The sequence below is a fragment of the Leopardus geoffroyi genome, chromosome C1, assembly GCF_018350155.1.
Source record: "Leopardus geoffroyi isolate Oge1 chromosome C1, O.geoffroyi_Oge1_pat1.0, whole genome shotgun sequence".
In the NCBI taxonomy this organism is placed as follows: domain Eukaryota; kingdom Metazoa; phylum Chordata; class Mammalia; order Carnivora; family Felidae; genus Leopardus; species Leopardus geoffroyi.
Window position 1 is genome coordinate 45941544 of NC_059328.1, and position 27678 is coordinate 45969221.

Below are 27678 nucleotides of genomic sequence, written 5' to 3' on the forward strand. Positions count from 1 at the left end.
CAGATGCCTTTTATTTCATTTTGTTGTCTGATTGCTAAGGCTAGGACTTCCAACACTATGTTAAATAACAGCGGTGAGAGTGGACATCCCTGTCATGTTCCTGATCTCAGGGGAAAGCTCTCAGTTTTTCCCCCTTGAGGATGATACTAGCTGTGGACTTTTCATATATGGCTTTTATGATGTTAACGTATGTTACTTTTATCCCGACATTCTTGAGAGTTTTTGTTATGAAAGGATGCTGTATTTTGTCAAATGTTTTTTCTGCATCTATTGAGATCATGTCGTTCTTATCCTTTCTTCTATTAACGTGATGTATCACACTGATTTGCAAATATTGAACTAGCCCTGCAGCCCAGAAATGAATTCCACTTGATCATGGCAAATAATTCTTTTAATAGACTATTGAATTCGATTTGCTAGTATCTTGTTGAGAATTTTTACATCCATGTTCATCAGGGATATTGGCCTGTCATTCTCCTTTTTTGTGGGGTCTCTCTCTGGTTCGGGAATCAAAGTAATGCTGGCTTCGTAGAATGAGTCCAGAAGTTTTCCTTTCATTTCTATTTTTTGGAACAGCTTGAGAAGGATAGGTATGAACTCTGCTTTAAATGTCTGGTAGAATTCCCCAGGAAAGCCATCTATCTGGTCCAGGACTCTTATTTGTTGGGAGATTTTTTTTTTTTTTAATGCTTTATTTGGTTTTGAGAGAGAGAAGCGTGCACAAGTGGGAGAGGGGCAGAAAGACACACACACACACACACACAGAATCTGAAACAGGCTCTAGGCTCTGAGCTGTCAGCACAGAGCCCAACGTGGGGCTCAAACTTGGGAACAATGAGATCATGACCTAGGCTGAAGTCAGATGCTTAACCAACTGAGCCACCCAAGCACCCCTGTTGGGAGATTTTTGATAACTGATTCAATTTCTTTGCTGATTTGGGTCTGTTCAAATTTTCTGTTTCTTCACGTTTGAATTTTGGAAGTGTGGGGGTGTCTAGAAATTTGTCCATTTTTTCCAGGTTGTCCAATTTGTTGGCATATAATTTTTAATAGTATTCTAATAATTGTATGTATTTCTGTGGTGTTGGTTGTGATCTGTCCTTTTTCATTCGTGATTGTATCTATTTGGGTCTTCTCTCTTTTTAAGAAGTCTGGCTAGGGGTTTATCAATTTGGTTTATTTTTTCAAAAAACCAACTCTTAGATTCATTTATCTGTTCTCTTTTTTTTTGGATTCTGTATTTATTTCTGCTCTAATCTTTATTATTTCTCTTCTTCTACTGGCTTTGGGGTTTCTTTGCTCTTCTGCTTCTAGTTCCTTTAGGTGAGTGATTAGGTGTTTGTATTTGGAATTTTCTTGTTTCTTGAGATAGGCCAAATTGCAGTGTATTTTCCTCTTAATGACTGCCTTTGCTGCATCTCAGAAGGTTTGGACTGTTGTGTTTTCATTTTCATTTGCTTCCATATATTTTTTAATTTCTTCTTTAATTGGTTGACCCATTTATTCTTTTTTTTTCCTATTTATTTACTTAAATTTTATTTTTTTAAATTTACATCCAAATTAGTTAGCATATAGTGCAACAATGATCTCAGGAGTAGATTCCTTAATGCCCCTTACCCATTTAGCTCATCCCCCCTCCCACAACCCCTCCAGTAACCCTCTGTTTGTTCTCCATATTTAAGAGTCTCATGTTTTGTCCCCCTCTTTGTTTTTATATTATTTTTGCTTCCCTTCCTTTATGTTCATCTGTGTCTTAAAGTCCTCATATGAGTGAGTCATATTATATTTGTCTTTCTCTGACTAATTTCACTTAGCATAATACCCTCCAGTTCCATCCACGTAGTTGCAAATGGCAAGATTTCATTCTTTTTGATTACCGAGTAATACTCCATTATATATACACACACACACACACACACATATATACGTATATATATACATATATATACATATACATATACATACTGCATCTTCTTTATCCATTCATCCATCGATGGACATTTGGGCTCTTTCCATACTTTGGCTATTGTTGATAGTGTTGCTATAAACATTGGGGTGCATGTGTCCCTTTGAAACAGCACACTTGTATCCCTTGGATAAATACCTAGTGGTGCAATTGCTAGGTCATAGGGTAGTTCTATTTTTAATTTTTTGAGGGGCCTCCAAACTGTTTTCCAGAGTGGCTGCACCAGCTTGCATTCCCAAACCCATTTATTCTTCAGTAGGATGTTCTTTAACCTCCATGCCTTTGGAGGCTTTCCAAACTTTTTCTTGTTGTTGATTTCAAGTTTCATAGTGTTGTGATCTGAAAATATGCATGGTATGATCTCAGTTCTTTTATGTTTATTGAGGGCTGTTTTGTGACCTGGTAACTGTTCTGTCTTGGAGAATGTTCCATGTGCACTTGAGAAGAATGTGTATTCTGCTGCTTTTGGATGAAAAATTCTGAATATATCTGTCAAGTCCATCTGGTCCAGTGTATCATTCAAGACCATTGTTCATTTATTGATTTTCTGCCTAGATGATCTGTCCGTTGCTATAAATGAAGTATTAAAGTCTCCTGCAATTACCATATTCTTACCAATAAGGTTGCTTACGTTTGTGATTAATTGATTGATATATTTGGGAACCTGTGTGTTGGGGCATAAACATTTATAATTGTTAGCTCTTCTTGATGGATAGATCCCGTAATTACAATACAGTTTCCTTCTTCATCTCGTTACAGCTTTTAGTTTAAAATCTAGTTTGTTTGATGTAAGTATGACTACTGCAGCTTTCTTTTGACTTCCAGTAGCATGATAGAGGTTCTCCATTCCCTCACTTTCAATCTGAAGGTGTCCTCAGGTCTAAAATGAGTCTCTTTTAGACAGCGTATAGATGGATCTTGTTTTTAATCCATTCTGATATCCTCTGTCTTTTGACTGGGGCATGTAGTCCATTTACATTCAGAGTTCTTACTGAAAGATATGAATTTAGTGTCATTGTGTTATCTGTAGGTTTTATGCTTGTGGTGATATCTCTCTGCTTTCCACTCACAGGGTCCTCCTTAGGATCTCTTGCAGGGCTGGTTTAGTGGTTATGAACTCCTTCAGCTTTTGTCTGTCTGGGAAAACCTTTATCTCTCCTTCTATTCTGAATGACAGCCTTGCTGGATAAAGGATTCTTGGCTGCATATTTTTCCTGTTCAGCACATTGATTATTTCCTGCCATTCTCTTCTGGCCTGCCAAGTTTCAGGGAACAGGTCTGCCTCTACTGTTATGTGTCTACTCTTACAGGTTAAGGCCCATTTGTCCCTAGCTGCTTTCAGAATTCCCTCTTTATCTTTCTTTTTTGCCAGTTTCATTATGATATGCCATGGTGAAGACCTATTCTTGTTGAGTCTGAAGGGAGTTCTCTTTGCCTCCTGGATTTGGATGTCCACTTCCTTTCTCAGATTAGGGAAGTTCTCCGCTATAATTTGTTCAAGTAAACCTTCTGCCCCTTTCTCTCTTCTTCTGCTGGAACTCCTAGGATACAGATATTATTATGTTTCATTGAATGACATAGTTCTCTAATTCTCCCCTCATGATCTAGCATTGTCTCATCTCTCTTTTTCTTGGCTTCATCGTTTTCCCTAATGTTATCTTCTGTTGCTGTCACTGCATCTCGTTTATTTTGCACCTTATTTGCAGCATTTCTTAATTTGTCTTGACTATTTCTTAGTTCTTTGATCTCTGTAGCAGTAGATTCTCTGCTGTCTTCTATGCTCTTTTCAAGTCTAGCTATTAATCTTATGACTGTTATTCAAAATGCTTGATCAGATATATTGTTTATATCTGTTTTGATCAATTCTCTAGCTGTCATTTCTTCCTGGAATTTCTTTTGAGGAGAATTCTTCCGTTTCATCATTTTGGCTAGTTTTCTGTCCTTTATGTGTTTTGATAGCTTGTTATATGACCTGCACCTGCAAGCACAATTATATTAAAAAGTGGTCGTACACTGTCAAGAACCTGGCCCTTCAGGAGGTGTTTTTGGAGTGTGTTGCATGCTCTCTGTTGTTGTGACTCTGGTTGCTTGATCTCGCTACCTGTAATGGTAGTTTGGACCTTGTACTAGGCGTGCTTTGATTTGTTCATTGAAGTAACTCTGAAAAAAATTTAAAAATGGGTGTGGTGGTAGAAGAAGCCTTATCCCATACAAAGAGAGAAATGACGGGTGGTTAAAAAGAAAAGAACAGCAACCAAAAAATTGACCAGGCAGGGAATCAGAGAAACTATATTGCTTAATCCAGAGAGAGAGAGAGAGAGAGAGAGAGAGAGAGGAAAATAGGGAAGGTGATACAGGGGCGCCTGGGTGGCTCAATTGGTTAAGCGTCTGCCTTAGGCTCGGGTCATGATCTCACGGTTCATGGGTTTGAGCCCCACATTGGGCTTTGTGCTGACAGCTGTGGAGCCTACTTGGGATTCTCTGTCTCCCTCTCTCTCTCTGCCCCTCCCCTGCTCTTTTTCTGTCTCTCAGAATGAATAAATAAACAAATATTTAAAAAAAAAAAGAAAAAGGAGATACAGAAGAGATGTAAAAAGAATGGATTAAAAATTATCTGCTTAAATAAACCAATCAGAATTAGAAATAATAAAAGGAATGAAGAAAGAAAAATTTATATAAAATAAGAACTGATCAAGAGTCAAATCAGAAAATGCAAAACCACTGGACTGATACCTGATGGTGCCTTGGAACCTGTGACTGCGGTGCTGGTCTGGAACACTGTCTGCTTCAGTGTCCGTCTCGCTTCCATAGATATGCATTTACCAGGCACTAAGGGGCGTGGTTTGGTGTAGGCAGGTCCTGCCTGCACTGTGGGTCTGTTGTCCCTTCCCTGAAGCCCAACCTTGTTGGCGATGGGGAGAAAAATGGGGACACCCCTGTCTCTCCTCCCCAGACCAGATGTCTCCCACTGCTCTGTTCAGGCTGTCCACACAGTGCCGTGCAGACACAAGAGGGCCACTTTGTCCCACTCCACCATCTCCTGCACCTCCCAGGCACTTGACTAAATTCAGTCCCTGATGTCATAAAGGATCCTGCTCCGTGCACCCCAGTTCTGGGGTAGTGCCGCTCCTGGCCTGGGTGGCAGGTGTCCGCAGGGTCTTTTGTCTTTAGAGTGGATATATACCTTCTTCCCACAGCACTCAAGGGAGGGGGCTACTCTCTCCGACTGCACCCCTGAGCTCGCTACCAAGCCTGGGTCTGGCTCCCCTCCTCCCCAGGCGTGCATACAGGGCGGCAGGCTCCAGTCTGGAGAAAGACCTGCAACCCTGGATCGTGTTAGATATTGGTTCTTTCTCTATTTTTTCTATTCCCAGGTCTGTGGTTTTTCTCTTGTCCAAATACAGCCCTACACTTCCACAGCCTCTCTTTCTCTTCCTTTTGTCTCTCCAGAGAAAGGGATCCCTCTCCTCTGTGCCTATGCCACCCATTTTCTCTCTCCCAATTGACAGTCACACACCTATGGACCACCAAGTTGTCCCTGTGGGCCCCTAGAGATATTTCTGTCACTCTGTAGCCTGGGTTCTTGGAATTCCGTCTTCTGGCCTCAGTATTGCTGTGTTTGAAGGACGAGGGAACTTTGGGTCCCCCTACTTATAGCTCTGCTATGTTGACTCCTTCCTCCTAAAAAAAAAACTTTAAAAGGTGCCCCTTCTCTTTTGTAAATCAAAAAAACTCTTTAATATTGTAGTCCAGTTAGATTTTTGGTTCAGTAGATTATTTTTTCTATGTTGAATATAAGCTTTCCAAATTAAAAGCTTTTGGAACATAATCTTTATAAATAAGAACCTGTCTGATTTCTACTTAGAGATTTTATTTTTAAAGGCTTTGAAAGCATAGGACAAAAAGTAATAGGCTCCATTTCATTCTTTCAACTGTAGAAATGGGCAAATAATATTTTGTTGCTTTTATGTTTAGAAGAGTTCATATAATTTAGAACAATCTCATATTTGTCAGGTGAATCAAGATTTTTATTTAGAAAAAGGAATTCGAATCATACATGATGTGCTTTATCTTTTAGAGCTTAAGCATGCTGGAATGTTTTTTTCTAGTCTAACAAATACTTTCCACTACTTTTTTTCTAATAATTAAAAAATATGTATAGGACATTAAAGACTTGATATTTTCCCTCGTACTTATATCTACTTTTAAAAATATCTAGCATGAAGTAAACGTTACTCTTATTTTCAGGATTGTCTAATATGATGTCGGATGGTGAGTTTCTGCGAACTAGTTGTGGATCTCCCAATTATGCAGCACCTGAAGTCATCTCAGGCAGGTAATAATAGATGGGTGGAGAGTAAACTTTTCATAATCTTTTGTTCATCTTAATAACATTTAATTATGATATATTCTGTTTAGAGGATAAGATTAACACAGTAGGAACAAATTGTCCTTTTAATTTTTCCATTCTTTAAGAGAGAATAGTTTTATTAAACAATTTTTTAAACAGTTTAGATTTTGTTATGAGTATATTTAATGATTTTTTTCTTTTTTCCAGGTGTAATTATTTTTATTCCTAGTTATTTTTGATAGTATTACTGATATAGTAATAACAGAGAATAAGTGTTGTGTTTGTTGAAAACATTTACAAAAGAATTCAAGCATTAAGTTCTTGATAGGACAATATTAGTGTCCCTGGTCCTATATATGCTGGCAATATGTAAAACACCTAGGTTCCCGGGTGCAGAGTGCAGAGGTGTAAAGTAAGTCACTGAGACATTGCAAGGAAAAGAAGAGAGTATAAAATAAAGATGTAAGCAAAGAGTAAAGTGTTGAAGGAACAGATAAGAAGCATATCGATGAACATAAAACCCTTAGGTGAGCTTTTGTTCTCTCTGTTCTCAAAGTTCCATGAGTCTGTGATGATGCTGAATTATTGAAAAAAATTTTAAGGGAGTTTTTCCATTAAAAAAATGACTGAAAGAAATATTGATTTTATTTTGATAAAGTACAGATAAGAGCATTTGCTATATTCAAGCATTCCTATCAGACAGTCCTTAAATAATAAACATATTTTTAATAAGGTACTATATAGACCATTATTTTATGTTTTGTTTTTAGAACAATGAGGTTTTGGGGGGACAGTATTGTCACTTCATGAAATTAAACTGTACAAGTAGAGATTGGAGCTTACCCATTGGTATATAGAAAAAATGTTCATACAGATTGCAGTGATAAACTGAAGACTTTCTACAGTGACCAGTGTCTGTTTAAAAACTTAACAGAATTCTCTGAGAGAAAATACAGAAAAGTTATTCTTGCAAGGAACAGATATAGGAGTTTTGGACAGTACAGCAAATGATATAAATGATGGGCAGCACCATTTTGAAGTGGATTATATTCTTTTAATTGGAATAACATAGATTTACTTTGTTACCTCAGACCTAGGTTTGAGTTTGTCAGTGTGCTATCAGGAGCATTTTAATATTTTTTATGTAGGTGAGAGAAGAAAGGACTAATATTCCAGGCATAGGTTATGTATGACAAAGCTAACCTTAGTCCTGTGAGCTAACCTAACAAGTGATTGGAATGAAAGTCATACTCAGGATAATGTTATACAGGACAAGTACTGTCAAAGGGATGGCTGTAGGACTAGTTAGGCATTGTAATGTTTCAAATATTCTGTAAAATAGGCATGTCAGGGATAAAAATTCTGTTCTATATGCATTTTCTTTATTGTAGTTTTATGATAAAAGGATTTAACGTATACATTATAGTATTGTTTTTTTTCAGGTTTATGGTTATCTACTTTGATGTTTCCATAAAAATTCAACCATAGTATGTTTTATTTTTAAAAAAAAAAAATTTAATGTTTATTTCTGAGACAGAGAGAGACAGAGCATGAGTGGGGGAGGGGCAGAGAGAGAGGGAGACACAGAATCAGAAGCAGGCTCCAGGCTCTGAGCTGTCAGCACAAAGCCGGACGTGGGGCTCGAACTCACAAACTGTGAGATCATGACCTGAGCCGAAGTCAGTCGCTCAACTGGCTGAGCCACCCAGGCGCCCCTGTTTTATTTTTTTTTAATTAGTCAATTAGTAAGTTAAGTGAGTTTGTGACAAAGAAAAATACTGCTTTCTTTTGGAAAACTTGAATAGTAATTGCATAGACCATTTCTCTACGGGAACAAGTATTGACTGTTGGGAGTGTGGCCATGGTCCTCATTGAAGGCCTGCAAATCAGTATAGACTGAGTCTGTAATATGTATATGAAGAAACAGGGTATACACGCGGATGAGAAAAAGTGTACTTGTATTTCAGGGTTTTGTCATCCTTTTTCTTAGATTGTATGCAGGTCCTGAAGTTGATATCTGGAGCTGTGGTGTTATCTTGTATGCTCTCCTTTGTGGCACCCTCCCATTTGATGATGAGCATGTACCTACGTTATTTAAGAAGATCCGAGGGGGTGTTTTTTATATCCCAGAATATCTCAATCGTTCTGTTGCCACTCTGTTGATGCATATGCTGCAGGTTGACCCCCTGAAACGGGCAACTATCAAAGATATAAGGTGATTATTCTTTTTGTGACTGTTACGTGCATTTTGTAGTATTAATAATAATAACACTAATTGAGTGCCTGCTTTATGTTAGTCTCTGTAACACTTAATTGCATAGGAATTTTGCTTTCCTTTTTACACAAACCTGATCAGGTCACTGATCTTTTTAAATATTTCAGATTGTTTCCTAAACTTTTTAGCTTAAGCAGCAAATCCTTAAAGGCCCTTCCTAATAAGGCTCCATTTCCTTCTCCTGAAGCCTCACTGCTGCACTTACCACCACACACTGGTACCAGTGCCTCAGCTACATTCAGCTTCTTGTTCTTCAAGAAACATATTTTATGCCTTCATGTTTTAATTTATATTATTGTCTCTGATTTGTCTTCTGCCTTTTTTGACCCTGTAGATTTCCATCCATCCTTTATAATTCTTACTTATCCTCTCCCTTGTGAAATTACCTCTGATTCCTCCAGGCAGTGTTAGTTGCTTCCACTTCGTGATTTCCACATTTTGTTCATGGTTTTACTTTTTCATTATCGCTTCATATCTAGCTATTACTCAGTGCCTCTTCCTCCAGTCCTAAATTATAACTCCATAAGGGTAGAGAGAGTGTCTTACTCATCTTAGTACACACAATGCTAGAAGGCCCACGAATGTAGTATATGTTGAGAAACTATTTGAATAAATTTCAGGAGTGCCTGGGTGGCTCAGTCGGTTCAGCATCCAGCGCTTGATTTGGGCTCAGGTCATGATCTCACTCACAGTTGTGGGATTTGAGCCCTGCTTCAGGCTCTGTGCTGACATTGTGGAGCCTGCTTGAGATTCTCTCTCTCTCCCTCTCTCTTTGCCCCTCCCCTGTGTACACATGCATATATTCTCTCTCTCTTTCTGAAAATAAACTTAAAAAAAAAGTGAATAAATTTCAAATGGAATACAGGGTGAGATTTATGTATTTTACATATGGTTGATGAAATAAAGCATTAAAAGTTTTGCTAAGATTTTGAATAAAAAAATAAGCTAGGGCTGTGAAGGATTTCTTGTTACGTGAGAAACTTCGGAACTTGCGGTGTTACTGTGAATAGGACCTTTATCTAGCATACACAAGCCATGGTAATTCTTTACCTTCTACTTTTTACTTACTGTGTTACGTTTCCTAGGGTTTTTTTTGTTTTTACCTAACATTTCATCAGTTATTTATTTACAAACACATTCTGTTACCGTCTCTCCAGAATCTCTCCTCTTACAAGCCGGAATGGTTGTGTAGAGACCTGTGACTCTTGGAATGTTTAAATGGAGTAGTTTTTTACGTGGTAGCTGCTGATCTCTTCTGCAAGCAGGGACTGATTGCTTTTCCATTTGTATACTGTTTTTCTCCCCTAGCCTTTCTTCAGTGTTCCAGGCCTCATACATAAAATAAACATGTGATTGTAAATTAGCACCAACTTTAGTTATGGAAATGAAGTTAGTAGGAAAAAAACCTTTTGTGTTTACAGTTTTTGTTTTGTTTGGTTTGTTTTTGGCTTTTTTTTTTTTTTTTTTTTTTTTTTAACATTAAGCTCTATGCCCAGCTTGGGGCTTAAACTCACAACCCTGAGATCAAGAGTCAACATGCTGTATGGACTGAGCCAGCCAAGCACCTTGGTCACTTAATTGTCTTTTCCTTAGAAAGAAAATTAGAGACGCTGATACATATATTTGCACCTGTTTCTGTCAGCACATACATTTAGAATAGGAAAAGTACTGATTCCACTTCTGTTAAAACCGATACTTGTATATTTACAAGCTTTAGATGAAAAATGTAAATAAAATTCTTAGGATGAAGTAATTTATGCATATGTAGTTGACATAAAATAGTATTCAGTACAAGTACAAACTCCCAGTTATAAAAAAAATAATGGCATTCATTTCTGTTCTCAAACTAATAACTTGAATTTATAGTTTCTATCATTTTTTATTTATCCAAATTCAGTTTTTTAATGTATGGGAATTTTTTTTGTTGTTGGTTTTTTTTTAACGTTTATTTATTTTTGACAGAAAGCGTGAACGGGGTAGAGGCAGAGAGAGAGAAGGAGGGAGAGGGAAAGGGGGGGAGAGAGAGAGAGAGAGAATGAGAATGAATGAATGAATGAATGAATCTGAAGCAGGCTCCAGGCTCTGAGCTGTCAGCACAGAGCCTGATGCGGGGCTCGAACTCACGAACCATGAGATCATGACTTAGCCAAAGTAGTATGCTTAATAAGACTGAGGCGCCCCTGTTATGCTAGTGCATTCTTTTTTTTTTTTTTTTTTTTTTTTTTTTTTTAAGGAAAGGAACTTTATTTCATGGAAAAAAAAAATCTGGGAGGGATTTTTCTGAACCAAAATCCACTGGAGAACAGCAAGAGATCAGAGTGATGACAGTTTCTCACTGGCTGCATCACAGTCGTGATCAGTACCCCGATGGGCTCTGTAAATGATACTGAGTGGTAGGGCTCCCCCTTCTAGTGTCCCTGCTCTCTTTTAGCTATGTTTCCCTTTATTCTCACACTTACTAGTGGTTTTGTGGCCCAGCTGAACTTAACACAAGCTCAGAGGTGCTTTATCTGATACTGTGGAAGGTATGGGGTGTGGATTGACCCACCAGGGTTTCAAATCTGACTGCACACAGGAGTTACCTGCCAACCTCCAAGAGCCAGGTTGTGCCCCTCTGTGGCATTCGTTGTGGAGTTGGGCTGGCTGCAAAGAGGAGGTGTCCCACAGGGTCTCCCCTCCACAGCGCACCTTGGTCCCTGCGACACAGATGCGTCTCCCAGGCTGATAGGTGGTGGGGGACCAGAAACACCCACACGTGGATGACTTAGTCCACCAGCTTATTGAGCACTTAGAGCAGAACTTCCCTTCTGCTGTGGTCCTGGTGGTGTGGGCCTTGGGGTTGGGGTGCCTGTGTCCCTGCACCCCGAGTTGTTATGCTGCTATATTCTTATGGTTATTCCATGTAGGTCTTATTTTTCTTATAAGGTGGTAAGCGATTGGAGGTTAGAAAATGTATCTCAGTATTTATTCATTCATTTAATCATTTTTGCTTTTATTTATTCAGTAACTATTTATTTAGTATTTATTCTGTTCAAGGCCCTAGGCTAAGTTCTGGGAATATAGTGATAGACAAGACAGACATCGTTTTCATGAAATAACATTTTTGTATTCTCCCAAGTGCCTTAAGCTTAGTATTACTCTTATTACTAATAATTAATAATAACAGTTAATACAACGTGATTAAAAGTGAAGGGTCTGAAGTTCAACTGTTTTAGTATTAATCCTAATTATTCTGGTTACTAACTACCAGCATACTACTTACTCTTTCTGTGCTTTTGTTACATCATATATAGTGGGTTTGGTGGGAGGAAAGTCTTAGGTTGAGCCATGTGAATTTTTTCCGTAGGTCTAAAAACAGCTGAATATCAGAAACTGCAGACATTCAACCCAATATAATTAAAGCTCTTAGAACAATGTCCAGCACACGGTGTTAATATGTAGGAAACTTTTAGCTGCAGTTGAAGAAATTTGGACACATGGTGAAATTTCTAAAATTTGATATTCTTTATAACTCATTTGGTCTCCTTTTAAAAAATATTTTTGAGTATGGTTGACACACACTGTTACATTAGTCTTAGGTAAACAACATAGTGATTCAGCTTCTCTATATGTTATGCTATGCTCACCACAAGCGTAGCTGCCATATGTTATCACAGAATGCTATTACAGCATCATTGACTATATTCCCTATGCTGTGCCTTTTATTGCTGTGATGCGTTCATTCCTTAACTGGAAGCCTGCGTCCCCCTCTTGCCTTTTCACTTTGTCCATACTCCTTACCACCACCCCCCCTTCCCTGGCAGCTGTCTCTTCTCTATTTATCGGTCTGATTCTGCTTTTTAAAATTTGTTTATTCATTTCCTTTTTTTAGATTCCACTTATGAGTGAAATCATGTATTTATTTTTCTCAGATTTACTTCACTTAGTCCATTCATTTTGTTGCAAATGGCACAACATCATCCTTTTTTAAGGCTGTGTAATACTCCATTGTACATGTATACCCCATGTTCTTTATCCATTTGTCTGTGATACGTAGATGGTTCCATATCTTGGCTATTGTAAATAATGCTGCAGTAAACATAGGAGTGCTTATATATTTTTTGTATTAGTGGTTTTGTTTTCTCTAGGTAAATACCTAGTGAATTTAAAATATCTTTTAAATTTTTTGAAGAACTTCTGTTCTATTTTTCACAGTGGCTATACCAGTTTATATTCCCAGCAGCAGTGTATAAGGGTTCTTTTTTCTCTGAAGCCTTGCCAACATTTACTGTCTCTTATCTTTTGATTTTTGCTACTCTGTTGTAAGGTGATATCTCGTTGTGGTTTTGATTGTGGTTTCCCTGATTACAGAGGTTGAGCATCTTTTCATGTGTCTATTGGCCATCTCTATGTCTTCTTTGGTAAAATGTCTATTCAGGTCCTCTGCCTATTTTTTAATTGATTGGTTTTTGTTTTGGTTTGTTTTGTTTTTTTTTTTTGTTTCGTTTTTCATTTTTTGTTTTTTGGTGTTGTGTTGTATAAGTTCTTTATAAAGTTTGAATATTAACCCTTTATTGGATATATAATTTGCAAGTATCTTCTCCCATTTGGTAGGTTGCCTTCGTGTTTTGTTGATGGTTTCATTCACTGTGCAAAAGCTTTTTATTTGATGTAGTCCCAATAGTTTATTTTTGCTTTTGTTTCCCTTGCCTTAGGAAACATATCTAGAAAAATGTTGTTTTGGCCAGTGTCAGAGACATTATTGCCTGTGTTTGCCTCTAGGAATTTCATGGTTTCAGATCTCACATTTAGGTTTTTAATCCATTTTGAGTTTATTTTTGTATATGGTGTTAGAAAGTGGTCCAGTTCCATTCTTTTACATGTAGGTGTCCAGTTTTCCCAGCACCATTTATTGAAAAGAATGTCTTTCCCCCGTTATATATTCTTGCCTCCTTTGTTATAGAGTAATAGACCATGTAAGCATAGGTTTGTTTCTGGGCTCTCTATTCTGTTCCATTGATATGTGTGCCTCTTTTTGTGCCAGTACCATGCTGTTTTGATCACTCTTGCTTTGTAGTATATCTTGAAATCTGGGATTGTGATACTTCCAGCTTTATTTTTCTTTCTCAACGTTGCTTTGGCTATTTGAGGTCTTTTATAGTTGCACACAAATTTTAAGATTGTTCTAGTTCTGTGAGAAATGCTGTTGGTATTTTAATCTGTAGATTGCTTTGGGTAGTATGGACATTTTAACAATATTCATTCTGGGGCATCTGGGTGACTCAGTCAGTTAAGCATCTGACTCTTGATCTTGATTCAGGTCATGATCTCATGGATCATGAGATCTGCTGACAGTGCGGAGCCTGCTTAGGATTCTCTCTCTCTCCCTCTCTTTCTGCCCTTTCCTGCTCATGGGTGTGTGCACACGTTCTGTCTCTCTCAAAAGCAAATAAATTAAAAAAAAATTTTTTTTTTCATTCTTCCAGTCTATGAGCATGGTCTTTCACTTCCTTGGTTAAATTTATTCATAGGTATTTTATTATTTCTGGTGCAGTTGTAAATGGAATTGTTTTCTTAATTTCTCTTTCTAGTACTTTATTATTAGTGTGTAGAAATGTGACTGATTTTTAGGTATCTGCAGTTTCACTGACTTATTCTAGTAGTTTTTTGTTGGAGTCTTTAGGATTTTTTAATGTTACTCCCATGTCATCTGCAAATAGTGACAGTTTGATATCTTCTTTACCATTATGGATCCCTTTTATTTCCATTTCTTGTCTGATTGCTATAGTTAGGATGTCCAGTACTATGTTGAATAAAAGTGGTAAGAGTAGACATCCTTGTCTTGTTCCTGATCTTAGGGGGGAAGCTCTTGGTTTTTCACCATTGAGTATGATGTTAGCAGTGGGTTTTTCATATATGGCTTTTTATCACGTTGAGATCTATTCCTTTTGAACCCACTTTGTTGGTTTTTTGTTTTTTTTTTAATCATGAACAGATACTGAATTTTGTCAAATGAGATGATTATTTGATTTTTATTCTTTGTTTTGTTGATGTCATGTATTTGGGTGATTGATTTATAAATAATGAAACATCCTTGCATCCCCCAGAATAAATCCCACTTGATTGTGATGAGTGATCTTTTTAATGTTAAATGTGGTTTGCTGTTTATTAAGATTTATATGTCTGTGTTCATCAGGGATATTGGCTGGTAGTTTTCTGTTTTTGTAATGTCTGTGTTGTTTTGGTATCAGGGTAATGCTGGCTTTGTAGAATGTATTTGGAAACTTTCCTTCCTCTTCTATTTTTTGGAATAGTTTGAGGAGAATAGGTATTCACTCTTCTTTAAATGTTTTATAGAATCCATCTGATACTGGACTTTTATTTTTTGGTAGTTTTTGATTATGAATTCAGTCTTATATGTTTGGTTTGTTTAGGTTTTCTATTTCATCCTGATTTAGTTTTGGAAGATTGTATCTTTCTAGGAATTTATCCATTTCTTCTAGGTTATCCAATTTGTTGGCATATAAGTTGGTGTAATATTCTCTTATAATACCTTATATTTCTGTGGTGTCAGTTGGTAGTCCTTCTCGTTTGTTTCTGATTTTATTTGGGCCTTTTCTTTTTTTTTCCTTATGAGTCTGGCTAAGGGTTTATCAATTTTATTTATCATTTCAAAGAACCAGCTCTTGATTTCATTTATTTTTTTTCTATTGTTTTGTAGTCTTTATGTCATTTATTTCTAATCTTATCTTTATTATATGCTCTAACTCACCTTAGACTTTGTTCTTCTTTTTCTGGTTCCTTTAGGAGGAACGTTAGATTGTTTATCTGAGTGTGTATTTATTTATTTATTTATTTTCTTAGTTACTGAGGTAGGCCTGTGTTGCTATATATTTCCCTCTTAGAATTGCTTTCACTGCATCTCAGAGATTTTAGATGGTTGTGTTTTCATTTTCATGTGTCTCCATAACTCATTTAGTGTTAAGTCATGTATCAAAATTGGGTATCAGATAGTAGTGATAGAAAGACTTAATTTCTGATGGCTGTGCAGTAGTAACCCATGGGAAATGAACTGATTTTGTCTCGGGCGAACCCTCATAAACATTCTGGTTACTGGTTCCATTGATAGAGTTAATTCAGGAATTGACTCCTGAAAATCAAAAACTGGGAGTATGACTTTTTAACTGGCAGTTTTCTTATGGTAAAGAATTATGGTCCTTTGTCTAAATGAATGAATTAAAAAAAAAATGTGGGGACACCTGGGTGGCTCAGTCAGTTAAGCGTCTGACTTTAGCTCAGGTCATGATGTTGTGGTCCGTGGGTTTGAGCCCCATGTCGGGCTCTGTGCTGACCACTCAGAGCCTGGAGCCTGCTTTGGATTCTGTGTCTCCCTCCCTCTCTCTGCCCCTCCCTGACCCATGATCTGTCTCTCAAAAATAAATAAGTGTCAAAAAAAATTTAAAATGTACATTATTTCTCTAGTTATTATTTTTAAGCATTTATTTATTTTATTAGTGTAATTCATATAGCATAAGTTTGCTCCTTTAAATTCTGTAATTCAGTGGTTCTCAGTGTATTCGCCAAGTTGTACAGTCATCACCATTTTCTAATTCCCTAAAAGAAACTCTATACCCTTTAACAGTCATTACATGTTTTCCCCTCCTTTTATCCCTTGGAACCCAGTAATCTACTTTCTGCCTTTACCTATTTGCCTATTTTGGAAGTTTCATATACATAGAATCATAGAGCATATAGCCTTTTGAGTCTTGCTACATTCACATAGCATAATGTTTTCAAGGTTCATTCATGATGTAGCATCTATCAGTTCTTCATTCCTTTTTTTCCTTGAACAATACTCCATTGTATAGATATACTACATTTTGTTTATCCATCCGTTAGTGGATACTTGAATTGTTTCCACGTTTTGGCTCTTAAGAATAACGTTGCAATGCACATCTGTGTACAAGTGTTTTTTGTTTTTTTTTTTTAATTTTTTTTTTTCAATGTTTATTTATTTTTGGGACAGAGAGAGACAGAGCATGAACGGGGGAGGGGCAGAGAGAGAGGGAGACACAGATTCGGAAACAGCCTCCAGGCTCTGAGCCATCAGCCCAGAGCCCGACGCGGGGCTCGAACTCACGGACCGCGAGATCGTGACCTGGCTGAAGTCGGACGCTTAACCGACTGCGCCACCCAGGCGCCCCTGTGTACAAGTGTTTTATGGTCATACGTTTCCATTTCTTGTGGGTGTATGCCTAGAGTTTGTAATTCTTGTATGTTGTTGCTGCTCTTCTTGTTGAGTGATTTTATTGAACTAATTCCATAAATTTTTTATTCTTTGTCATGGTTGGCCCCTGAAATCTCTGCTTGGTTAGCTTAATGGTCAGCTAATTATTAGAGCTTCCGTTGAATGTCTTGATCTAATAAGTCTCCCAGCCTTTGCTGAGAGACTCCGTGTGCATGTCTTCATTGCTCCAACGAGAAGCTTGTTAACCCGGCTTTAGGCTTTACTCTCTGTCAGCATCGAGGCTCCAAGTGAGCCACTAATTAGAAATTAGGGTCTTTCTTGGGCATGCGTACAGCCCTGTATATGTACGTGGCCTTCTTTAGTCCCAGGAATGTATTAGAGTATTTCAAAGATCCCAGTGGAACCCTTATTCCTAAAGTTTTCATTTTAAGGTTTTTGGTTAGCTTCTTACTTGCTCCAACTCTTCTTGCCTCTTTAGGCAGCAGGGATGTGAGACAGTTGCCATTGGTTGTTTTTGACAAGTGTCCTGAGGAGAAGGCTGTTTGCAGTGAGGGAGCTCTGAATCAGGTCAGATCAAGACCAGGCTTACAAAGTGGAGATTTTCAGGGAACTGCAAGACATGTCAAATAGTGACAGTTCTGTGGGGCTAGGACTTTGGCGAATTCTAAAGCTATTCTGCTCTAATTCCAAGCCTTTTTCCCCTTAGTGGTTGCTAGGCTGCCAGTTTTCTGGGCTACCATGATTGTGACGCTGTTGGTTTTCAAGGCTACCATGGAAAATGGGGGAAAGGAAGATGGATATAGGGCAGTTTAAAATGTCCCACATCTCACTGTTTTTACTCAGCTGTTTTCCTGAGTAAATACTTCTAAGGATTTTGCAGGCTTTTGGTTAATTTCCAGAGTACTGGAAAAGTCGACTTTGATAATTTTTGCTAGTAATCTTAATGCCTGTATGGAAGAGTGAATTTTTGGAGTTCATTCAAAAGTGCTCACCTTCCCTATTTGTCATTGATGTTTTAAAAATGTTAGACATATAATTTCTTATGTTCTCTTTCTTTTGAAAAAATTAACATCTCACATTTTTATTATTAAGCCTTGGGTACTTAGTCTGATACAGGAAATAATCACATTAATGAATTCATTTCGGTTTTCATACTTAATGTATTCATCATTTATTTATTTTGCATTTACTGAGCATTTGTTTACACTGTATTGGGTAATGGAATATAGCTAAATAAGGCATGATCCCTGTTTCAAGGAGCTCTGAGTTTAGTGGGTAAGATTCAGAAAAAAAATCAACACCTATAAGAAAGTGTGAGTGTTAAATACAAAGATCTACTAGAGGCTATAGAAGATTCATCTTTGGATCACCCTCGGGGCCTGGCACACCATCATCAACATCATCATTATTTTTGTCTTTTCAATTCAATTTCTATATCACAAGCAGAATGATCTTTATAGAATGCAAATTAGATCATGTCACTGTCATCCCTGTCTCTCTAAATTCTTTCAGTGATTTTCATCAGGCATAAGTTCTCAGCCCAAAATCTTTCTTACAGCCTACAGCTGTCAGAAATATCTGGTATGTTTTGACCCTCTAATCTGCAACTCATGTTTTCATGGTAGTGGCCTCAGACCTCCTGCTCCTTGAACATGGTACAGCTGTTTCTTGTCTCGGTCTTTACATACATTGTTTCTTTTGCTGGGAATACCTGTTCGTAGCTCTTTGCTTAGCTGATATGTAATCATTCTGTTATCTGCTTAAATACCACTCAGAGTAGCTTCCCTAATTACACGCATCCCATTGTGATTTTTACATTCTTATTTTACACTGTGCTTTCCACCTAGAATCTTTATCACAGGATTTTCATGTTTGTGTATTTATAACTGTATGTTTATTTTTGTGAATATTTTATCTGTATTCAGCTAGAATATAATCTCTGTGAGGATGAGAGTCCTTTTGCCATAGGATAACCTTAAAACTTACTTTTATTTTTATTTATTTATTAAAAAAAGTTTTTTAATGTTTATCTTAGAATGAGAACGAGTGGGGGAGGGGCAGAGAGAGAGGGAGACAGAGAAACCGAAGCAGGCTCCAGGCTCTGAGCTGTCAGCCCAGAGCCCAACGCCGGGCTCAAGCTCACAAGCCGTGAGATTGTGGTCTAAGCTGAAGTCGGATGCCCAACCAACTAAGCCACCCAGGCACCCCTAAAATTTTTTTTAAATGTTTACTTATTTAGAGAGAGAGAGAGAGAGAGAGAGAGAGAGAGAGAGAGAGAGAGTGTGTTAGCAGGGGAGGGGCAGAGAAAGAGAGAGAGGGGGACAGAGAATCCCCAGTAAGCTCTGTTCTGTTAGCATGGAGCTCGAACCCACAAACTGTGAGACCGTGACCTAAGCCGAAATCAAGAGTCAGATGCTTGACCAACTGAGCCACCCAGGTGCCCCATCGTTGTATACCCTTAGTTAATATTCATAAATGAAACAATCAGTCAATAGAAGGCATTCAAGTAAAATATATATTGATCTGAATTTAGCTTAGGGGGTGCCCAGTTCTACCAATAGTAATGCTTGTGCAGTCTCAAAGGAATAGTACATGTTACTTGGATGAAAAGGGATGGGATATTCTAGGATGGTTACAGTAACATTATGAACAAAGGCCCAGAAGTGTGAGAAAATAAAATTTAGGAGAGTGATTATCAAATTTATTGGTTTTAGTATTCCTTTACAGTCTTAAAATTGAGAATTCTAAAGAGTTGTGTTTTTAATGCAGGTTATGTCAATATCTGAGAAACTTAAAAAAACATTTAATTAACTTAAAAATAACACTAAAGCTACTACATGTTAATCTAAATAAATATCTTTTCTGAAAAATAACCAAAAAAAAAATGGTAACAAGAGTGGCATTATTTTACATTTTCAGATTCTCTTAAGTGTTGGGCTTAATCAGAAACAGTGGCTAGGTTCTTCTGTCTCTGTCTTCATTCAGTCTGTTGCAATGTGTTGTATGTTAGTTGCAGTCTATGAAGAAAATCTGACATCAAGTAAGTGGTTGGAAAGGGAAGCACATTTTTAATAGTCTTTTAGACGGTTGTGATACTCTTCTTGGTATTAAGCCAAAGCTTAACGTGTTAGTTACAATATCAAATGAGAAAAGGTATCAGCCTACTTTTGTCCTATATTACATTAAAATTAGCAGGTTGCTTTTGTGTTCTGAGGATGTTTTATCCTTGTATGATTTTGTAACCTCATGTGTTGGTCATTTTGAAAATACTGAGTTATTGAGTTAGAAAGATTTTCCAAATGGTGACATGTTCATTATACAATATTAGAAATCATTTTCATTGTTACCACTATAAAGTTACCAGCAAAGTCTTTCATAGGAAGCTGTCAAACCAGTAGAGGCAGATATAAATTGTATAAAATTCTAAAATTTTGCTTTAAAGCTTGAACTTTATCATTGGCAACAAACACTGCCAGTTTCCTTTGAAGTGACAGGCTCTGAGAAAATTTCAGCCAAATACCTAAGCCTGAATAGCCATAGCTATTCAAGGGTGGGGGTTAATTAACTTAGCCAGGGTCACACAGAGAACAGGTCTTCCTGATTCTGTTATATTGCATTGCCCCGTGTATAAATTACTTGGGACTTGCCAAAGCATGTTCTTACAATAGTGTATTGTGGTATTTTTCCTAGAGAGCATGAATGGTTTAAACAAGATTTGCCCAGTTACTTATTTCCTGAAGACCCCTCCTATGATGCTAACGTCATTGATGATGAGGCTGTGAAAGAAGTGTGTGAAAAATTTGAGTGTACAGAATCAGAAGTAATGAACAGTTTATATAGTGGTGACCCTCAAGACCAGCTTGCAGTGGCTTATCATCTTATCATTGACAATCGGAGAATAATGAACCAAGCCAGTGAGTTCTACCTCGCCTCTAGTCCCCCAACTGGTTCTTTTATGGATGATAGTGCCATGCATATTCCCCCAGGCCTGAAGCCTCATCCAGAAAGGATGCCACCTCTTATAGCAGACAGCCCTAAAGCAAGATGTCCATTGGATGCACTGAATACAACTAAGCCCAAATCTTTAGCTGTGAAAAAAGCCAAGTGGCATCTTGGAATCAGAAGTCAAAGCAAACCATATGACATTATGGCCGAAGTCTACCGAGCTATGAAGCAGCTGGATTTTGAATGGAAGGTAGGAGATGGCAGTATATTAAGATCATTTGTAAAAGGTTTGTTTTTTTTGGTTTTTGTTTGCTTTTTATGTTTGTGTTTTTGTATAATAAGCTGTTCTGAACTACTGAGTTCTTAGGGTCAATAGAAATTTTGATTTAGATACAAATTTTGTGGTCATCTTGCTTCTGGATGATAAACCCCATTTTCCTCATTAATGTACCATGTACATTCAAAACTAAAGTTTAAGGATGAAGAGTTGTCGATGCTGGGGACCTCTGATATTTTTGAATTAGCGACTAGCATTCTTGGCCAAGAAAGAGAACGTCATCAACCTGAAATCGCCTGAGAAAATTGTCCATCTGTTTTTGCCTGCATCATAGCAATAAAAAGTCATGTGTCTTCAACGATGCTATGTTTAACTTTTTGTTCTCATTTCTTCTTTTTCCCACTAACTATAGCAGCTAGTGGTCAATACAGATGATACCATCAGGATAAATTTCTTCAGTCAACAAATATTTTTCTCTAGGTTGAGAAGATCTCTTTTATTTGTATAGTGCTTTTAATCCTTAGTTATGGTATGTTTTTCTTACTCTCAGCCCCCAGTTTTCCTTTTTTCAAATTAGTGCTCAAATTCATTATAATTCTATTTGAGTATAGGTGGAAGGAAAAGCATTTTTTTCCCCCATCTCAGATATCCTTTTTCACTCTTGTTCCTTTCTTGAAAGCTGTGAATGTATTTTTAAAGGAAGAAGAAAAACATTCAAATACACCATGCATGTATTCATTTGACATGTTTGAAAAATCAGTCCTTTTCATTTTATTGGTACATGAAATGAATAAACAAAATAATATTTCCTTAAAATCATTTAAAAACATTTCTGAAGCAATTCAGTGAAAAGAGAGACATTAATGTCTTTAAAATTCCATACTGAAAAAAAGTTTGAACTAACTTGACAGATGTTTTGAAAACCCAGGATCATCTTTTTTCTGAGCTGCAGTTGTCTTATCTTCCAAAGGCAAATAATACTTCTTCACAGGATTATTGCAATACTTAAATTCTGTGACAGTACCTGTTTATACTGCTGAATGCAAACCATTAACATATTGGTTCTTTTTTATTCCTTCTACTCCATATTAATAGGGAGAAGTATTCAAATTGAGGCTGGGTAACCAGAATTACTGTTGATGTGTTAGAGTGGAGGCATATCTAGAATGAGGGCTAAGACACTCTATAATCCCTGAGTTCCCTTTAGGTTTCAGTTGCTCTGCACACACAGTACTATCAGTAGAGATTAAGTAAATATGAAGCTGTTATGTAATATATATTAAAAAAAAAAGGTCATTCAGGAATTCCTTTTCTACCCCACCTCTATCAGTCATGGCTATTTGCAATAAGAATAGGAAGATATTTTGTAGTTTGTTTTTTTTAACATTTTTCCTTAAAAAAAGATTTCCCATTTTAGGTAGTGAATGCATACCATCTTCGTGTAAGAAGGAAAAATCCAGTGACTGGCAATTATGTGAAAATGAGCTTACAACTTTACCTGGTTGACAACAGAAGCTATCTTTTGGACTTTAAAAGCATTGATGGTAAGGAAGCTATGCAGGCATGAGCTCTGAGAAGATAAAACTTGGCGCTAGTTGACAAGATGTTAAAATCATCTCAAAGACATGGTGGGTAGGTCTTCTGTACTGGTATTTTAGTAATCTAGAGTTAACTAAAAATGTAAGTGAAATGAAAAGGATTGAAGACATGTGGAATATCTCTAATCCAGCACCTCTTCAAAAGAAGTGCCTCCTTAGCATAAAAAAGTCACTTAAAGTGCTGGCTGTGGGAGCAAAGTAAGGAATTACAGGGAAGTAATTTTTACCTAAACTTGGCTGATGTTGTCAGGTTCTTTGTCACATTTCTCCATTCATATGTTATTACCATTAGGGTTGTAATAGCTAAACTTGCCTATTTATCAACTTCCCTCATCCTGGTTGGCCAAATGGGCCTTTGCTTGGAGTCAGCCCATTTGGTCTGCCCCAGATGTCCAGGAGACGAAGGAATTGGGAGGTGGTCTGGGTTGTGTCTAAGTACTTAATGTGACAGAAGTCAAACCTTCACGAACCGAATGGGGTTGTTGAGTTCAGAGGGCCAAGTGGGATAAAAACAGTAAGCCATGGGTTAGGTGCCGAATGGACAAGAGTAGAACTGAGTTCAGAGTTGGGGAGGTTGTTTTCAACAGAATAGTTAAATTACGTTCTTGAACTACCACCAACGATAGCAGTATTTATTTGGTCCCTGACCACCATTATCAGAATTACCCAGCATTCTTACTACAATGCAAATACTTGGGAACTACCCCCGTATCTACCAAATCAGAATCTCTAGAGGTGAGTCCTGGGAAATTGGAAGTCTTCACTTTTAACAAGATTTTCCTTGCCCCTCCTGGAGGCAATTGCAGTGTGCACTGAATGTGCAGATGTGCAGAATGGCAACTTTTTTTTTTTTTTTTTTTTTTTTTTAGTGATACCTTTTGTTGGTATGTTGCAAGAAAATAATCCTCCAAGGATGTGCTTCCTTCCTATTGGTTATCAATTTGATTTCAAGGCTGATGCCAAATACTATACTGAGAAGGATTTAGGGGTGACATTTTGACCGTGTCAGTGTTGTGATTGGTTAGTGATGCCTTGTGACAGTGGGAGGAAAGGGGTATTGCCACCCCTGCTCCCCGAACTCTGAAACATGCCATCCATTAAGTTGCGCTTGTTCAGATGTGTTTATTCAATGTTCTGAATGTAGCATCTTCAGGGGAAGGTCTCAGACAAGTACACCTTTCATGTAATTTGCTCTCCTTTGGTTCATTTCAGATGAGGTGGTGGAGCAGAGGTCTGGTTCGTCAACACCTCAGCGTTCCTGTTCCGCTGCTGGCTTACACAGACCCAGATCAAGTTTTGATTCTGTAACAGCAGAGAGTCATTCACTCTCTGGCTCTCTTACTGGCTCCTTGACAGGAAGCACACTGTCTTCTGTTTCACCTCGCCTAGGCAGTCACACCATGGATTTTTTTGAAATGTGTGCCAGTCTGATCACTACTTTGGCCCGTTGATGATGTTTCTCTAGTTTGTCTTTGTTATTGCACTGTGAAAATCAGATATATTCTTAAAATCATTATTTTACTTATGGGTATCACATCCTCTGGAATACTGATCGAGAGTCATGAATATTTCCAGGGGACACTCAATGCCATTGACATTACTGAAAACAAAAAAAGTCTGACATTTTATTTACCTGTAGACATCTGTAATTCTGTTTTGCCTATGATGAATTCATAGGCAGTATCTTTAGTAGGTGAATGTCGGTGAAGATTGTTAATTTAAAATTGTGAGTTCACTACAGATGATTAATGCACCTTCACCAGTGAACCGTCTCATCAAAGGATAGTTTGGCAACACCTCTTTGCTCTACTATTTAATGTAGGTAAATCCAGTTTACTTCCTAAAAAGTGAAGCAGGCTTTAAGTTGTGTTGATGCATCCTGTTCTCTTGCACAAGAAGATTAAAAAAAATAATACGGCCATTAGTAAGTTAGTATTTAAATGTTGAAATCTTAAAGGCTTGTCCCCCAAATTTCAGAAGCCAAGTTCTTCTAGTAGCTTTAGTGTTTGCAGATACTGCCTATTGTTTAACAGAAGGGCTGTGGTCCTGAAACAGGTAACTGGTTTTTCCAGGTTCCTTAAGAACAGCTATAATCAGCTCCTGGCTGGGAGATTTCCTTGAATAATTATCTTAAGAGCCTTCAGTGTTCTACTCAGTATTGGAACATCCAGAATGGCAGCAACTTTTGTGTTTTTCATAAATGTTGTATCATTTTTAGAAAAACCTTAACATCATTTTAAAACATGCCTTCAAAAGTACCTTTCTCAAATTATTTTTGGCTCTATTTATTTTTGTATTTCACTAAGCATGATAAAGTAGACAGTTAAATGAAACAAAGCAAAATATCAACAGTCCCTTAAAAGAGAACTCTTATCTTTGATTTAATGTATGTGGTGGAGAGTTTTGTGTCTGTCCTGTTGTATCCCACAATGCTCATTCTTCATTTGAAGTTCAAATTTGTCATAGCAGCTGTTCCCCTCCCTAACCTTCCCACCACCATTGTCTTCGTTGTTTGATCCTTAGTGGCTGATTGACTTAGCTTTTTTTCTGGTTCCCTTTCTTTGTTCTCTATCTTGGTTCTAGCCATCCAGTTTGAAAACACTGTTCTGGCCCTAAGGGCTTTTGTGTACTTCCAAAGCTTAATAGTCTCTGACCTTGACTGTTGAGGCTGTTTGGGTAGGGAAGCCTTAAACATTAAAAAAAAACAAAAAACAAAAAAACTCTCGAGTAAATGTGTGTTGTTTACATATATACAAATATGTATTCACACACCAGTGCTTTTTAAAAGAAAACCAAACAGTTTCTTTGTTTTGCCTTGTGCAGGTTTTATTTTTTAAAGTTTAAAAAGAAACCTATCTATATACAGCACAGTAGATAATAATAGCTCATTGCTTATATTGTTTTAGTGAAAGTATTTAATTTTTAAATTATGTGTAATTTATCTAATTTGTATTTATCTATTCATTTGTTTAATGTGTTGTAATTAACACTCTCATTCACCTGACTTACCCCAGAACAGATTAAGCTCTTGAAAACCAAGTTTCTCTTTGCCAAAAATGATGTTTTCTACCAAGAAGCAAATGAAAATGTTAGGATAAGTTCCTCTTGTGTTTATGGAAGATCAGCATGTCTGTCTTTAAGTAGTTTTGAGTCAGGAGTTTGTAGTGTGTCACATCATATTGGTTTATAGGACTTTTTAAAAATGGTGTTAAGAACTTTTAAATCTGACTTAATATTGAAAGGAATCTGTTCACCAGTTTAGGAAGGAGGGGTGGGTTTACATTAAACGGTTTTAAGTTTAAGCCTTTGAAAGACTGCCATCTAGTGGCATCAAAGGGTACTTTCTGTAGTTGTTTTTACAGGGAAAGCAGTCTGGCTGTGTATTTTGCTTAGGGCATAATTTTGGCCTCTCTAAATGTGTAAATACCTCTTTTGGGAAAAACAGGACCGCCTCATAATATTTGCTTGACTATGAATTGGTGACCTTAGAGATAAGGAGTTAATCTGAGGAGTCCTATCCCCAGGGACAAAATCCCTAATAATTTTGAAGATGGAAAAGCAGCAGCAAGGACTACAGTGGCATTTTAGCTCTCTGTAAGTCAGATATTAAAAACTTACATCAAAATTATTTTATATGGATGTTTATCATGTTTATTGAGAATTAAAAATATTTACTATTTTCACCCTCTGATGGTTACCTGTTGAATTTTAGGAGAACCAGGGTTGCAGTTTGGGTTGTTGTATGGTTAAATTTTAAAGTACAGCTACTCTGTGAATCTAGAAGGTGTAGTAAATTGCTTTGTATAGAGAAGATTGCAGGGGGCTCAGTCCAGCTTCTATAAAAGGGGCTAGAACATTGTCCTAGGAAGCTTTTGTTGCTAATTAGAAGAGGGAAAGAATCAGTTGCTAAATTCCCACATTTCAGTCTTGTAAGCTGGTTAACTGTAGCTGTGGTATGTGGTAGTTAGATCTGGGATAGGAGGAATTTCCAGTTAAGATTCTGGAGGAGAGGGGCGCCTGGGTGGCTCAGTCAGTTAAGCATCTGACTTCAGCGCAGGTCATGATCTCACAGTTCATGGGTTCAAGCCCTCGTCAGGCTCTATGCTGACAGCTCAGAGCCTGGAGCCTGCTTTGGATTCTGTGTCTCCCTCTGTCTCTGCCCCTCCCCCAAGTGCTCTCTCTCTCTCTCTCTCTGTCTCTCAAAAATAAACATTAAAAAAAAAAAAAGATTCTGGAGGAGAGCTTCTATTATTAGGTCATAAAGACTTAGTCACATCATGGAAATGGACTCCATAAGTTCTACAACAGCACTCCCAAACTGATTCCCTTGAGGTGGTCTGCTGAAAAACGAGTCCATTGAGCAAATTTGGAAAATGTTACATGCTCCTCTCCTGCTTGAGGATGACAAGAGATTACGAACATTAAAGACTCTGAAACGTCCTTCAGTGAAAAAAAAGAAAACCATTTAACTTTAACCCTGCTTTGCCCAAATTAACTATATTTTAAACTTAATATCCTTTGGGAAAAGGCAACTTGGGAAAATACTTTGTCCCAGGTTGCTATAATTAGAGTAGTTAAGAATAGAATTAAGATCTCTCTTCTCATCAGTTGTTGGAGAGAATATGGTTCAAAATCAGAAAAATTTCATTTTAACCTGTGGATAAATGCTGGACTACACAGAATTGTGTGTGTGTGTGGGATGTGTTTCATAGCACCTTGATCTTCTTAAATCAGGTTGTGGTAACTGTTTGGGAGCAGAATGTATTCTGTGTTGTGTTGAGCTGATAGCTAAAAAACCTTAAACAAGATTACTTGTAAAAGAAAAGGCCTAAGAGACTAGTGACTAAAGGCCTAAGAGACTAGAGCTTATGGCTCTGTGGGCGGTGAGTTCAAGACATTGATTCTCAATTTTCAAACGTGTAGTCAGTGAACATTTTGTAAATACTTTTATATAGGACATCATATTTGGATCTGATTGCTATTATCTTTTAATGTAGGAACCAGATAACATCTTGGATTGAATAGGGAGGTAGGCAAAC

The 27678-nt window shown here is 37.3% G+C and overlaps 1 protein-coding gene across 4 annotated transcripts in view; it reads left to right on the forward strand.

Moving 5' to 3' along the window:
- PRKAA2 (protein kinase AMP-activated catalytic subunit alpha 2) overlaps positions 1 to 26323 on the forward strand; it is an 80149-nt gene extending 53826 nt beyond the window's left edge. For 3 of the 4 annotated variants that reach the window (XM_045477545.1, XM_045477547.1, XM_045477548.1), the window contains 5 exons: positions 6215 to 6302; positions 8308 to 8532; positions 20510 to 21014; positions 22459 to 22585; positions 23852 to 26323. In XM_045477545.1, coding sequence (XP_045333501.1) covers positions 6215 to 6302; positions 8308 to 8532; positions 20510 to 21014; positions 22459 to 22585; positions 23852 to 24090 — 1184 coding nt within the window. In that variant the 3' untranslated portion in view covers positions 24091 to 26323. The remainder of the gene's footprint in view (positions 1 to 6214; positions 6303 to 8307; positions 8533 to 20509; positions 21015 to 22458; positions 22586 to 23851) is intronic. The other variant, XM_045477546.1, reaches the window with a different exon arrangement.
- The last annotated feature ends 1355 nt before the right edge of the window (positions 26324 to 27678 follow it).